Source organism: Bubalus kerabau, chromosome 8 (assembly GCF_029407905.1).
Source record: "Bubalus kerabau isolate K-KA32 ecotype Philippines breed swamp buffalo chromosome 8, PCC_UOA_SB_1v2, whole genome shotgun sequence".
In the NCBI taxonomy this organism is placed as follows: Eukaryota; Metazoa; Chordata; class Mammalia; order Artiodactyla; family Bovidae; genus Bubalus; species Bubalus kerabau.
Genome location: NC_073631.1, coordinates 80710190 through 80724459, shown reverse-complemented (window position 1 = coordinate 80724459; position 14270 = coordinate 80710190). Strand labels below are relative to the sequence as shown.

The following is a 14270-nucleotide window of genomic DNA, read 5'->3' as shown; positions in this document are numbered from 1 at the left end:
TGTAAAGTGATACTTCTCCCTCTATAAACTTTTAAACTTACATAAGTTTATAGAAGGAGAAGTCTGGATGGCTTCTAAAAAAGTCTAAAATAGTGTCATCCTCTTGATAATATAATTCAAGAGCATTGTGTTTATATATTTCTTTAATTCAATAATTTCACTTGTAGGAATCCTTCCAAAGAAAAAAATTTTAAATGTGAACAACAAAAAGCGTGAACATGTTTTCCACTGTGAATTTTTCATTATAATAGAAATGGCCACAAATGAGTGAATGGTTAAGAAATGTAGTCTCTGTGGATTATATCTCAATGAAGTTGTTTTTCATTTTCAAAAAACCTTGGTTTAGAGGTTTCTGGTCTTCAGTTTGTTCTGGAGAGGGTTGGTTAGAATTAGAAATTGATCCGAAAGGGACTGTCTGAAATGTGATGCTCTAATCATCATCTTGTCTCTCTCCCGATCTCACAGAACCCGCTCTTAACCTTCCCTCCTGTCTCCCCTTGGTCCTCCATCATCTCCTGCCTTCACTTCCCTTACATTCCCTTCACTTCTGGGGTAGTTCCTGCAGCTAATCCCTCACCAGTGCTTCATATTATGCTTTTCTTCTTCTTGCTCTTCCTCTGCAATCCATTCTGCCAGTTTAAAACACGGGACCTAAGCTGTTGTCCCTCCTCCTTCCCATTCTTGGGAGGATTTGCATAGCCTTCCATCTGCTTATTACAGGAGGAAGAGTTCCCTCCTCAACTGGGCTCTTGGTGTAGTTTTGTAATTCTTTACCTAATCTCTCCTCCCCGTCTTTTAACATCCCCAGCAGGAGGGCAGGAGCTTATGAAATCCTTGGTCATATGTGCTGTCATCGACTTTCCACTTGTTAGATACCAAGCCTCTCTTCTTTTACTGAGAAAATAAAGGCCATCAGATGCACACTGCTCAGCATCACCCACTCTTTACACTCTCACTGCCTTTCCTCTGTTCCCAGGAAGAGAGTCCATTCCTTAACTCCAAGCCTACAACTTTGACTTCTGTTCCTTAATCCTCTTCTGCCTTTCCTAGGACCTGTGTTGTGTGTTTTACTCACTTTTCTAACCTCTCTGAGAGTCCCTCCCCCCTCAGGTGATTCTTTTCCATCCATCTTCCAATAATTCAGTCACTTCTCTCCTAAAATTCCTGGTCCTCAGCTTGGACTCTCTTGAACTATTGTCCTGCCCTTCTCTTCTGAATTTACAGCTTTCCTCACCTTCTAGTCAATTTTGTTCTACTTCACTGAACCATCCATTTGTTGAGCTGCCAATACTCCATCACTTTTCAATCTGATGCCACCTGCTCCTCTAAAACTTCCATGAGGTCATCAGCCCTGTTTGCAGGAATCCATCTCCTCATTTTAGTGTTCATTCTGCTGCTTACGCTCTTTAAACACTCGATGTTATACCATCTTCACTTGAAATTATGTTCTTCCTTAGCTTTCATGGCTTTTTTTTTATCTTAGAGCCGTCCCCCTTCTTCTACTATGTAAGTGCTCCCCACAGTTCATTAGTATTACTCTTTGTCATGCGTTTATGACCTGCACATTTACCCTGGCTGATAACTCTGTGGCTTCAGCTATTATTTACATGTTTCCAAATCTTTGTCTCCAACATGAGACCTTCCCTAAGCTCCAGCTGCCTAGCGCGTATCCCTTAATCCACCCACACGTTGTGACCAGTGCAGGATCCGTGTGTGTGCACCCCTGCACTGCTGTTCTTCTAATGCCTGTGTTTTGTTCCCCGTCTCCACTGGTGTCCCTATTTATTTCATCACTCAAATATAAACCTTGGCTCTGCCCTTGATTGCTTTATCTCCTTTAATGCTCTTGTGTAATGAATCACCAAGTCTTCCACTTACCCCTCTCCCCTGCCGGGGCCTGTTCCTTTGTGCTTGCTGTTTTTCCCCTGTGTTGGGTCCTCACTGCCTCTTCTGTGGACTTTCCCTGTAGCTGCTTTGCTGATCCCCCTGGCTTCAATCCTAGAGCGTCCCTCAGGCTCCCATTGGGCAGGTAACCAACACATAGATGTGGGGACACTATTCCCTTGCTTAGAAGCTTTTGGTGGCTTCTGTTGCTTTCATGGTCACGATTCTAGAACCATGAAACCATATGGTTTGGCCAAAATGTTTTGTGTTATGCATTTTGCTTGAATAGGAAGTCTTAGAATTAGACTTTAGACACTGAGGTCTTGTTGCTATGGAAGCAGACAGGTTTATGAGTACTGTGTTACTCACTCCACCTGCCCTGTGCACTGAATACTAATGGGTGCTGGTGATAGGAAAGTAAAAACAGCATAACCCCTTCACTCCAAAAGATGTTTAGTGAAGGAGATAGTTTTTTTAATTTTCTCCAGCTTTACAAGATATAATTGAGATAAAACATGTAAGTTTGAGGTCTGCAGTGTTTTGATGTACTTATATCTTGCAATGTTAGAGCATTAGCTAACACCTGCATCACATAATTACTATTTCTTTTTTGTGGTGAGAACATTTAAGATCTATTCTCTTAGCAACTTTTAAGTATATAATACAGTATTATTAACTATAATAATTATAGTTACACATTAGATCCCCAGAGCTTCTAACTAGAAGTTTATACTCTGACCAACAGCTCCCCTATTCCCCACCCCCTAGTCCCTGGTAACCACCATTCTAATCTCTGTTTCTGTGAGCTTGGCTTTTTTAGATTTCACATATAAGTGATATACAGTATCTGTCCTTCTCTGTGTGACTTGCTTCACTTAGCATAATGCCCCAAGTTTCATCCACATTGTTGCGAATGTAGAATGTCTGTCTTTCTCACGGCTGAATAATAGTCCATTGTATATATACTGCATCTTCTTTATCTATTCATGTTTTGACAGACACTTTATGTTGTTTCTGTATCTTGGCTATTGTCAATAAGGCACGGGAGTGTAGATATCTCTCTGAGATCCTGTTTTCATTTCTTTTGGATGCATACCCAAGAGTGGAATTGCTGGATCATATGGCAGCCCTACTTTTAATTTTTGGAGGAACCTTCATACTGTTTTCCAGAGTGGCTGCACCAATTTATGCTCCCATCAGCAGTGCACAAGGGCTCGCTTTCTTCCACATCCTTGCCAACACTTGTTGTCTCTTGTCTTTTTGATGATAGCCATCTTAACAGATGTGAGTTAGCTCACTGTGGTTTTGATTTGCATTTCCCCAGCTGTTAGTGATGTTGCAGACCTTTGCATGTGGTCTGTTGGCCATTTGTACATCTTCTTTGTGAGCATGTCTATTGTTCCTCTGCCAATTTTTAAAAAATTGGAGAATTTGGTTTTTTGCTATTCAGTTGTATGAGATCTTTATATATTTTGGATACTAATCTCTTATCAGATATATTTTGCAGATATTTTCTCACACTTCATAGTTGCCTTTTCATTTTGTAATGATTTTCCAAGCTCTGCAGAAGCTTTCTAATTTGATGTCATCCCAGTTGTTTATTTTTGCTTTTGTTGTCAAATCCAAAAATATCATTGCCAAGACTGATTTTAAGGAACTTACCCCCAATGTTTAGGACTTTTATGGTTTCAGGTCTTACATTCAAGTCTTTGATCCATTTTGAGTTGACTTTTGTGTATGCATAAGATTCATTCATTTGCATGTGAATATTGAGTTTTCCAAACACCGTTCATTGAAGAGACTGTTCTTGCCCTGTTTTGTACTCCTGGCTCCTTCATAAATAAAGTGATGATATGTGCATGTTTTTTATTTCTTGGCACTCTGTTCTGTTCCATTGATCTGTGTATCTATTTCTAAGCCAATACCATACTGTTTTGATTACTGTAGTTTTGTAATATATTTGAAACTGGGAAGATGCCTCCAGGTTTGTTCTTTCTCAAGATTGGTTTGGCTTTTTGGAGTCTTTCGTGGTTCCACACAAATTTTGGGATTGTTTTTTTTTTTTTCTGTTTGAAAAATGCCACTGAAATTTTGATAGGAATTGCATTGAATCTGTAGATCATTTTGGGTAGCATAGATATTTAATGATATTAATTCTTCCAGATCATGAGCAGACTATCCTTCCATTTATTTGTGTCTTCTTTAGTTTTTTTCCACCAGCGTCTTAGTTTTCCATGTACAGATGTTTGATTTCTTGGTTAAAAATAGTCCTAAGAATTATTCTTTTTGATGTTACTGAAAATGAGATTGTTTTGTTGATTTCTCTTTCTGATAGTTCATTGTTAGTATATAAAAGGAACACATTGACTTCAGTATACTGATTTTGAATGCTGCAACTGAATTTATTTACAAATTTTAGAACAAGATTTTTATGTGTGAGAAAAATATCAGAATAATAATTCAACCTAAGATCACACGACAAGTAGTAGAGCTAAGATTTAGCGCAAGAGTATGTGAGTCCAAAGCCTTTAGCCATGAGCTGTGCACCTTTACTCCAAGGGAGAGGCTCAGGAGTGCCCTTGGAGGAAACATTTAGCATTATATACTAGCCATCATTGCCTTACCCAGGACTTTTCAGGTTGTTTGGACCACATCCCATGCTTTTCTGTCTGACTTCTGTCTCATCTACTGCTAGCACTCCAACCTCGCCTTCCATTCTGGGCACGCTTTTCTCAGTTCTTTAAGGTGTCACTGCACTGTCACCTGCCTTACATTGCTTATGATGAAGTCGGCGTTGATTCTTAATTCCCCTGTACATGTGCCTTTTTAAAGATTTTTCTCTTTCACACTGGTTTTCAGCAATTTGTGCAAAATGTGCCTTGATTTTCTTTGTTTATCTTGCTTGGGGTTTATTGAGCTATGTGGATCTTTTAGTTTTTAACAGATTTGGGGATTTTTCAGCCATTATTTTTAAGAGATATTTTTCTTCTCCCACTTATCTTGTTCCTTCAATTACAATGTGTTAAACTGTTCGATCCCTGGATTCAGAAGATCCCCTGGAGGAGGGCATGGCAGCCCACTCCAGTATTCTTGCCTGGAGAAGCCCCATGGACAGAGGTGCCTGGCAGGCTACAGTCCATGGGGGGTTGCAAAGAGTCAGACACAACTGAGCAACTAAGCACAAACTGTTCCATATTGTCGCTCAAATCCCTTTGTTGTTGATTTCCTTTAGGATTGACTGGTTTGATCTCCTTGCAGTCCAAAGGACTGTCAAGAGTCTTCTCCAGCACCACAGTTTGAAAGCGTCAATTCTTTGGTGCTCAGTGTTCTTTGTGGTCCAACTCGCACATCTGTATATGACTGCTGGAAAAACCATAGCTTTGACTATACAGACCTTTGTCTGCAAAGTAATGTTCTGTAATATTCTATCTAGGTTTCTCATAACTCAGGTCCCTAGGTCTTGTTTATTATTTTCTCCACCCCACCACCCATACTTTAGACAGATGGCTTCCATTTCTGTCTCCAGATTTGCTGGTGGTTCTGTAGGGTCTGATCTGCTCTAAAGCCGGGTGAAATCTTCACTATAAGTGTTTTTGTTTTTATCTCTAGCAGTTCCATTTGGTTCTTTTCATACTTTCTATCTCCTTGTTATGTTCATATTTTACTTTAAATCCCTGGGTGTATATATAATACCTGTTTTAAAGTCCTTACCTAGCAATTCCATCATCTCTGGGTCTGTTTTTATTTTCCTGTTAGTTGTAAGTTGTGGCATTTTCAGATGTCTAGTAATTTTTGGAAGGATGCCAGATGTTTAGAATGGCATAGTGCTTGGGTGGATTTTATGATCTTCCACCAAAAGAATGCTGGTGTTTGTTTTGGCAGGCAGTTAAGTTACTTGTGGATCAGCCTTATTAGTTCAGGTCTAGGAGAACTTTAGCCTTTAATAAGACTATAATATGGCATCCTGGGGGGTCTGCTGAATGCCCCAGGTGCTTGGCATGGTTTTTCTACTAAAAATGGGCAACATTCAAATATCTTCTGTCCTCTGTGAATGCTAAGAATTGTTCAGCTTATGATTTCCTGGCAGTTTTTTGCCTGACCTCACAGTTTTACCCAGTGAATGTGCATATAAGTATCTTGTCTAAGACTCTGGGATATGACTGAACAGATGTCTACAGATCTCTCTCTGTGTAGAACCCTCCTCCCTGATACTCTGCTTATGAGATCCAGCTGCCTTAGCCTTGCCCAACTCCCTACCTTCTCACTTTAGCAAGGCTGCCTGCCATATTCTGCTTGGGTTCCTCCCCTGCCCTGTACCACATTCCATAAATTACCTCCAAGCAGGAAGTAAAATGAAAGTAGCTCAGTCATGTCCAACTCTTTGTGATCCCATGAACTATACAGTCCATGGAATTCTCTAGGCCAGAATACTGGAGTGGGTAGCCTCTCCCTTCTCCAGGGGATCTTCCCAACCTAGGTCTCCCACATTGCAGGCGGATTCTTTACCAACTGAGCTATAAACTGAGCATGGAGCTCAGCTTCTTTGTGCCCCCACCTCAGGGATAATGGTCTTAACTGCCTGTTGTTCTTATGTCTGAAAATAGTTGATTCATGTACTTGGCTCATTGTTTATGGCTAGAGGGCAAGTTCCATAGCATTTGGCTGCAAGGGGAAGTAGCTACTTATCCTTCTGGAGTATATCCTGTATTTTCACACCACCCTTATACGTGTCCACGCTTCCTAGTATGGACTCTTTGGGGTTATTTGTTTTTTGGGGTTTTTTTGAGTCTTTATTGAGTTTGTTGCAGTATTGCTTCCGTTTTAAGTTTTGGGTTTTTGGCCTTGAGACATATGGGATCTTAGCTCCCCAACCAGGGATCCAACCCACATCCCCTGCATTGGAAAGGGAGGTCTCAACCACTGGATCACCAGGGAAGTCCCCTCACTCTTGGCCATTTCATCTAGTGGATTCCTGTTCATTCTTGAAGACTGAGAATAAGTATCATCTTTCTAATATTTTTTTCCTTCCAATTAATTGCTCACTTGCTAAATTATCAATAACTTGATGTGTAATTTCATACCTATATATACTTATGCATTTGTTGTTATTTAGTCGATAAGTGGTGTCCAACTCTTTGCAACCCTGTGGACTGTAGCCCACCAGGCTGCTCTGTTCATGGGACTTCCCAGGCAAGAATACTGGAGTAGGTTGTCATTTCCTCCTCCAGGGGATCTTCCATATTCTTAAAAATATCTTTCATTTTTTTCTTCCCCACTAGTATAAGAAATCTCATACATACTTATTCATAATTTATCTCTTTATCCCTAGCACATAGCACAGGGCCTCTAATATATTTGAATGATATTTGTTAAATTTGAATAGTGAGGGAGTAAAGATCCATACTGGGCCTCTAAGCAGGATAGAAATGGAAATGCTAGTTTAGATAGAAAAAGGAGTGTTTGGTGTGAGGTTGGGAGCTATGAGCTCACTAAGGGTTACTCTTACCTTCTAAATGTCATATGACTATGAATAATGTAAACAGAGATACTTATAATTTTCTGAGGACCACTAGAAAGTTGAGGCTCATAGATCTTAATATTTTCTATAAAAATAGTTTAAGTAAAATTTTTTGAAAAATCCTTCAGTTAATCATTCTGTGAAAAATATTTGGATAAAAAGTTATATGAATTAAACTTAGTTTCTGAATAATTTAAAGTCATGGAAAATAAGCACTACTAGAGTACTACAATAAAACTGAAAATTTTGCTGTAGTGAAAGATGGGCCCAGCAAAATTCTTCCTGCTGTTCTAGCTTCTGTGTGAATGAAGGTGCTTTGTGCAAAGCAGTTGTTAACATTTTTGTATTTTCTGTTGCCACACTCGACAGATGCTTTTACCATCTCAGGTTGTTCCATAGTAAAACTTCACTTGGTTCCATTAGTTAAAATGACAGTTGGTTAATGGGTCAGGCTTAAATGTAAACAGGGTAAAATGACTTGGTGATGGTACATTGTACCTAGAGGGGTATGTAAGCCGTACTGATCACTGAAGGCTAGCTTATATAGCTTCTTTACAGTAGTCTCTGAAGTGTTGGATTGGCCAAAAAGTTCTTTCAAGTCTTTTTTGTTTGTTTGTTTGTTTTTTCCTTTTTCCCCATAAGATCTTGTGGCAAAACCCATTGACCAACCCAATATAGCCTTCAGAATTTTTAGAAAACTAATTTTGCCCTTCATATCTTGTGTTTGGGAAAACAGAGGAAACCCTTTTGTTAAAGCAAGAATGAGTGATAGCTAGTGGAAAAGACTAATAATAAATTGTTCTTAATCTTAGGTAAAGAGATCCTTGAATTTATGTAAATCAAGCTCTATTCAGTTTTATTGTGGATGGTAGTGTTGAGCTGAGGGGCCCAGAGGACAGAAAATTGAGATTGAGAAACTCTCTGGCAACCAAAAGACAGTTCTGTCTCAGCTGAGGAGCAGAGGCCATCCTGAGTGTACTCTGCAGATTGTAGACTGTATGTGCAGAGAGCCTGTGCCCTGACTGTACATCGCGCCCTAGTACGTCTGTAGCTGCTGGAGACCGGGTGGACTCAGCTCTTCTTATCTCCCTGTTCACAGCAGACAGCACTGTCAGGCTGTCATGAATTTACTATTTTTGTGTGTGTGTGCGCTGTAAATGCTCACTATTTCCTTTCTTTCAAATTAAATAGTACTTTTAACTTTGCCTGAATATGTCATGGCCATTTTACAGTTAATTACATAAAAATTGTTTTGATGTTTTCACATATAGTTTTCTCATACTGTAATTAAAATATAACAAGAGAGACAGTTGTATAGGTTTAACCAAAATGAAAATCTAAACCAGTCAATGAGTTATTTTCTTTCACTCTTATCACCTGCAGTTCTTATCACCTGATTTTTGTGAAAATTTTTGTTTCCTTATCTAGACACAATTTGGAGAATAGGTTGCCCTAACAAAAAAGAAAGAAAAGGACCAAGTTACCTTATGAAAAGGAAATGAATGAGCAGCTTTTGTTTGACAGAAGCATGGCTGCCTGGTGTTATATATTTCACATTAATCCTGTAGCAACTTCATGGACGCAACCCAGTCTTTTTTTTTTTTAAACACAGGAAAATTTGAAGTGTGACATGAGTTGTCATTTATGGTAAGGAAAAATTGTTTAAATATGGAACTTCTGCTGAAAGGAAAGGAAAAATTATAAATGATTTTTTTATTAGCAAAATTATTCAGAGGGAAAAACCAGAAACTGAGTTGCTTTGGCCAGAGGGTGGGAGAAACTAGAGTCCATGCTGCTCTTCTGTGAGCCTGAGTCAGCCACCGCAGCCTCAGCAACACAGTCCCTTCACTCCAGCACTTTTCTCCCAGTATCCAAGTTGAAGACTGCAGGCACAGGAGCAGACCAGAACATTCATGCACCTTCTCATCACGACATTGTCTATAATCATGAATAATTAGACAGAAAAAAAACCCTAAATGTCCTTCAAAGGGGAACAGCTAAGTAAATTATGAGGTTTTTAAAATTATTTTATTGAGGCATACTTTACATAGTATATAATTCCCAGGCTTCAAGTGTGTAATTCAGTGGGTTTTAGTAAGTTTACCAAGTTGTACAACCATCACAATAAACCCTTTTTGAAACATTTGTATGTTTTCAGTAGCATCCTTATGCGCATTACACCCCCCTGCCCAGGCAGCTATTTCTGTGCTCTCTTTCTCTATAAATTTGCCTTTTGGGACGTTTCATATAAAAACTATGGTTTATCTATTCACAAGGTTGCAGAAATGAAAAATCATGAGGTAGATAGATAAAAAAACCATCATGGAAAAAACACATAAGCCATGTTTAATTTAAAAAAAGTAAGAATCAGTAGAATGTGTCTTTGTTACCATTTATGTGTTCTTTAAAAATGCACGAAACTAATACTTTTGTCTGCATTTTAAGTGTGGTTTTTAAAAACAAAACTGGAAGTGTGGAGTATGCCCAGGTGCTAAGAGCGTGCCTCCAGGTGTGGCTCTTGCATTGGGGAATGGCTTGTCAGTGGGGGTATTTGCTTTATTTTCATTATTTGCATTTTTCGCAAAAATAATGTTTTTATGTATTCTGTAACCAAAAATTCTTGAAATATTTTTACTTGAAACTTTGTTAATATATTTTACCACTTAGGTTTAGTTCTTAAAGTTCTTAAGCTGTTTTTATTTAGCTTTGGAAATGCTAAAATGAGCTCATATTAAAGATTTTACTGTTTATTTTAAAAAGTGGATTTCAGCATGTAAATAGACAAAAGTTTACACACATTCAAATTAATAGTCTATCTAAATAAGAATTCCTAGTGTGTATAAATATTAGAAACAAAAAGACTCAACTACTTTCAGTGAGTCCTTTTCCTCTTAAATTGTGCTTCTCCTCTTTTCTAGTGCGGCTGGAGGTGAAATCTTTGACCAGTGTGTTGCAGACAGAGATGAAGCCTTCACGGAAAAAGATGTTCAGAGACTCATGAGGCAGATTTTAGAAGGTGTTTGCTTCCTACACGCTCATGATGTCGTTCATCTTGATTTGAAGGTAAGAAAACTGAATCACTTTCCAGTTTTAAGGCTGCTGGAAAATCATACCCCAGATGTGAAGTGTTTCACAGTGATTTATTCAAACATTTGTCAGGTCTGCGTGTGTCATTGGGTTACCAGGAAGTAAGAGTTAAATCTTTATTCTTATCCTCTAGCCAGTTTTACAGGGAGAATATGCACACGTGTGTACCTGGGAAGATAAATAGTGACATGTTGCCCTAGAAATGGAGCTTCAGCAATATTTCTGGGTGGGTGCAGGCTTCCTGGTGGAGACAGGGCTTGAAATGCTGGTGGTGGTGGTTTAGTTGCTCAGTCATGTCTGACTCTGTGGACTTCCTGGTGATGCCAATCCTGGAGATCCAGGCGCCACCCACAATTACTGCTGGATGGCACACTCTGACACCTTACACACACGATGCTGTACACACACCATACTGCAGGAGTGTCAAAAGTGGGCGGTTACACTGCAGTAGACCATGGGAGTGCTTGTGGGACATTTTTTGAAGGCAGGTGTGGACACGTGTGCACCCACGTGTAGTCCCAGGAGGCTGATGCTGCAGTGGCCTTAGAGATCATCTGGTGAAACCCTGAGAGCATGCACCAGGCAGCTAGAGCTCTTGTTTTTTCCCCTGAATGTATCGTGTGCATTAGAAATTCAAAAATCCTCTCTGCAAGACATAGCCACCCATGTTTCCCAAGGGAACACTTGCCAGGAAGGGATGGTCTTTGCAGTCCAGACTTCAGTGAACTCAGACTTTTAAGAAGCCTCAGTATCAGATATGCAAAAAAAAATTCCCCAAAGTTGTGTTTGTGCTGAGCCTTCTCTCATGTTTGGTTTTACACACTCAACTTTGTAAAATCATACATTTAATTTTGTGACATTTTGCTAGTTTTATGATGTAGAAAGGACCTCCATGAACAGAACCCCAATTTAAATAATATCACACCTTTAGGAAATGAGCTCTCGATTTATGACAGCTCCACCTGTGACATTATCCAGACTAGAAACTAATTAAGTAGCGAGTCAGACAGGTTGCCGACACCGTGTGTCATGCATCTTTGATGTTACTTGAAAGCAGTCAAGGGTGAATATTAAGTTCTTGACTACAGGTTCGACTGTGTATTTACACAAGGAAATTATATCCCTTTCTCCCCAATACACTCAGTATAAATTGTATTCCTTTCTCCCCAGTATACTCGGTGTAGAATACTTTCCAGATTTAATAGAGGCTTTGATGATGGGCCTTTGATGTTGGAAACAGGACTCTTCCATGTTTCCCAGACCCAGAGGAGCTTGAAGACAAGGGGGCCCGGAGGGTTCTCAGCCTCTCTCCTGCCCTCTCGCTCTTCACACATGTAGTCCAGCTCGGCTCCTAGTGAACTGTGGAGGGAAAGGTCAGAGGTGGGGTTGGAAAGGCAACCATGCAGACGGGAATGATTTCTACCAAAAGGTCATTCCCAAGTTGGCTTCCATGACCCTTGTGAGTCTGGACGAAGAGTGTCTACTGTCCTTTTAACAGCCATCTGCCCAGTGACGGTGTGTTTATAATGTTGACTCTCAGTCTTGATAAGAGCTTGAAAGACTAAGCTACAGAGCTAAATGTATATTTGGTGTGTGCTAAGTTACTTCAGTCATGTCTGACTCTTTGTAACCCCATGACTGTAGCCCACCAGGCTCCTCTGTCCATGGGATTCTCCAGGCAAGAATACTGGAGTGGGTTGCCGTTTCCTTCTCCAGGGGATCTTCCTGACAGGGATCAAACCCTCATCTCTTATGTCTCCTGCATTGGCAGGCGGGTTCTTTACCACTTGCGCCACCTGGGAAGCCCTGTAAAAAACGATAACCCCAATATATATGGTAACTTTGAGTCATTAGACCATTTTTATTGCCCATGATGATGAAAATGGGCAATTCTTGTCCCAGAGACAGAAGTTAGTTAGTTAGGCAACTATTAGATTTGCCCCTGTGAAAAGAGATAATTGCAAGAATGGGAAATACACTCTTCAGTAGGTAAGAACCCGGGCAGTCAGTTTGCCCAAAGACTGATTCACTGAAGACCCTCCGCCAGATGCAGGCAGACCTCAGAGAAGTCGCAGGTTTGCTTCCAGACACCACAGTAAAGTGAATATCTCAATAAAGAAAGTTTCACTATCTTTCCCAGTGCCAAGGTTATTGATCATGGATCAGCACAACAAATATAATGAAAATGTGTGAGGTATTTCAAGGATTACCAAAATGTTCAGAGTCAGGACAAAGCTCAAGTCTCAAAATCATTTCAGTAATGTGAGCTGGTCCTGGGCGTAGTGGCCTGCTTTTACATCAGCCAGGAGGAGGACTGACCAAAAGGGGCACAAATATCAGTCTTAAAACCCAAGGTTGGGGCTTCCCTAGTGGTCCAGAGGTTTAGGCTCTGCACTTCCAATACAGGGGACGAAGGCTTGAGGCTTGATCCTTGGTCGAGGTACTAAAATCCCACAGATTTCCAAAAAATAAAAGTCAAAAAATAACCAAGGCTCTTTGTGTTCCAGTGGTCTTATATTGGTCAGATCGTTCACCGTTCTGTACTAGGTGTTCAGTCATTAAACCTGCCCCCACTGCCATGTGTATGATGGGAAGGAGAGGAGCAGCCTCGGCATTAGAAGCTGAAACTTCCATTTGAGATTTAAATTGATTACTGAAAGTTTAGGCATCAGCGTTTTACTTGAAAGATTGGTATCATGTAACATTTCTAAACAGTTCCTCCAATTTATTTAGGCAGGATTATTAACCTGTTTCTGTATTTTGACCTGGGTTTTAGAGCATAAAAAGTCAATTAAACTTTCATTGCCTGATAAAATGTTGCTCAAAATTTTGTCCATGGTATCGTAAGCTTTATTGAGCAGATTAGCCTCAACTTTACAATGGTCTTTATCCAGTGGTGACTCTCAGTAAATGGTAAATAGACAATGTGCAGAGGTGAAGATATCCAGGTAAAGAAAAGGATTCCCACTTGAAGCTGAGAAATAAGATTTTGGGAAGGTGTCTCTATTCCCGTTGTCTGAGGATGGTTTGTATGTTTCCTGTGTATTCCACTCCCATTACCCCTCAGTGGACCTTCTTCCTTTCTTTCTTTCTACTCGGGATGAGTGCATCTTAAATTAGAATTAAGTATTGTGAGCCACAGCGTTGATCGTGAACTGGATTCTACAAAAAGGAGAACTGACTGAGCTGTGAATTTTAAGGTCCTTATCTTTGTTTTTAGCACTTATTTTCACTTATGGAAGTGGATTTATTTCTCCATCAGAGACTGATGGAGACTAGAGTCTTTTATTTAGAGGAGTAAGTTCTACTTTAAAAATGTACTGGTGGTCAAACCAGGGCACAGTTGGTCGAGAGGACACAAAAAACATAACTGAAATTCCATGAAATGGCTGTGATTTTATTATGAGATGTGTGTTTTCTCTAGTAATCTCTTTCAAGGGTTTAAGGTCTCTCACTTTGGCAGATCACGGACACTTGTGACTAAGCCTCGATTTCAACTACTACAGTAACATTCTAATAATTTGGTCACACAAATACAGAATTTATTGCATTACCACTCGACCAGCAAGCTTTTGAATAACAACTAAAGAAAGCAGTTCCCAGGGAATATAAAGGGTAAACCAACTGTAAGGGAAAAACATTTAAGGGAATAAATGGCATTTACAGACATCCCCAGAATGAGCATGTCATATTAATCACAAATGGCCCTTCAGATCCAGTGATTAGCAGTACTTCTCTTGGCGTTTTTGGTGTACTGGGAAGGGTGAAACATGCGCAGTGA

At 39.8% G+C, this 14270-nt stretch overlaps 1 protein-coding gene across 2 annotated transcripts in view; it reads left to right on the top strand.

Moving 5' to 3' along the window:
• The window catches only part of STK17A (serine/threonine kinase 17a), a 36490-nt gene that overhangs the window by 11833 nt on the left and 10387 nt on the right, over positions 1–14270 (top strand). For both annotated transcript variants that reach the window (XM_055590731.1, XM_055590732.1), the window contains exon 3: positions 10321–10465. In XM_055590731.1, coding sequence (XP_055446706.1) covers positions 10321–10465 — 145 coding nt within the window. The remainder of the gene's footprint in view (positions 1–10320; positions 10466–14270) is intronic.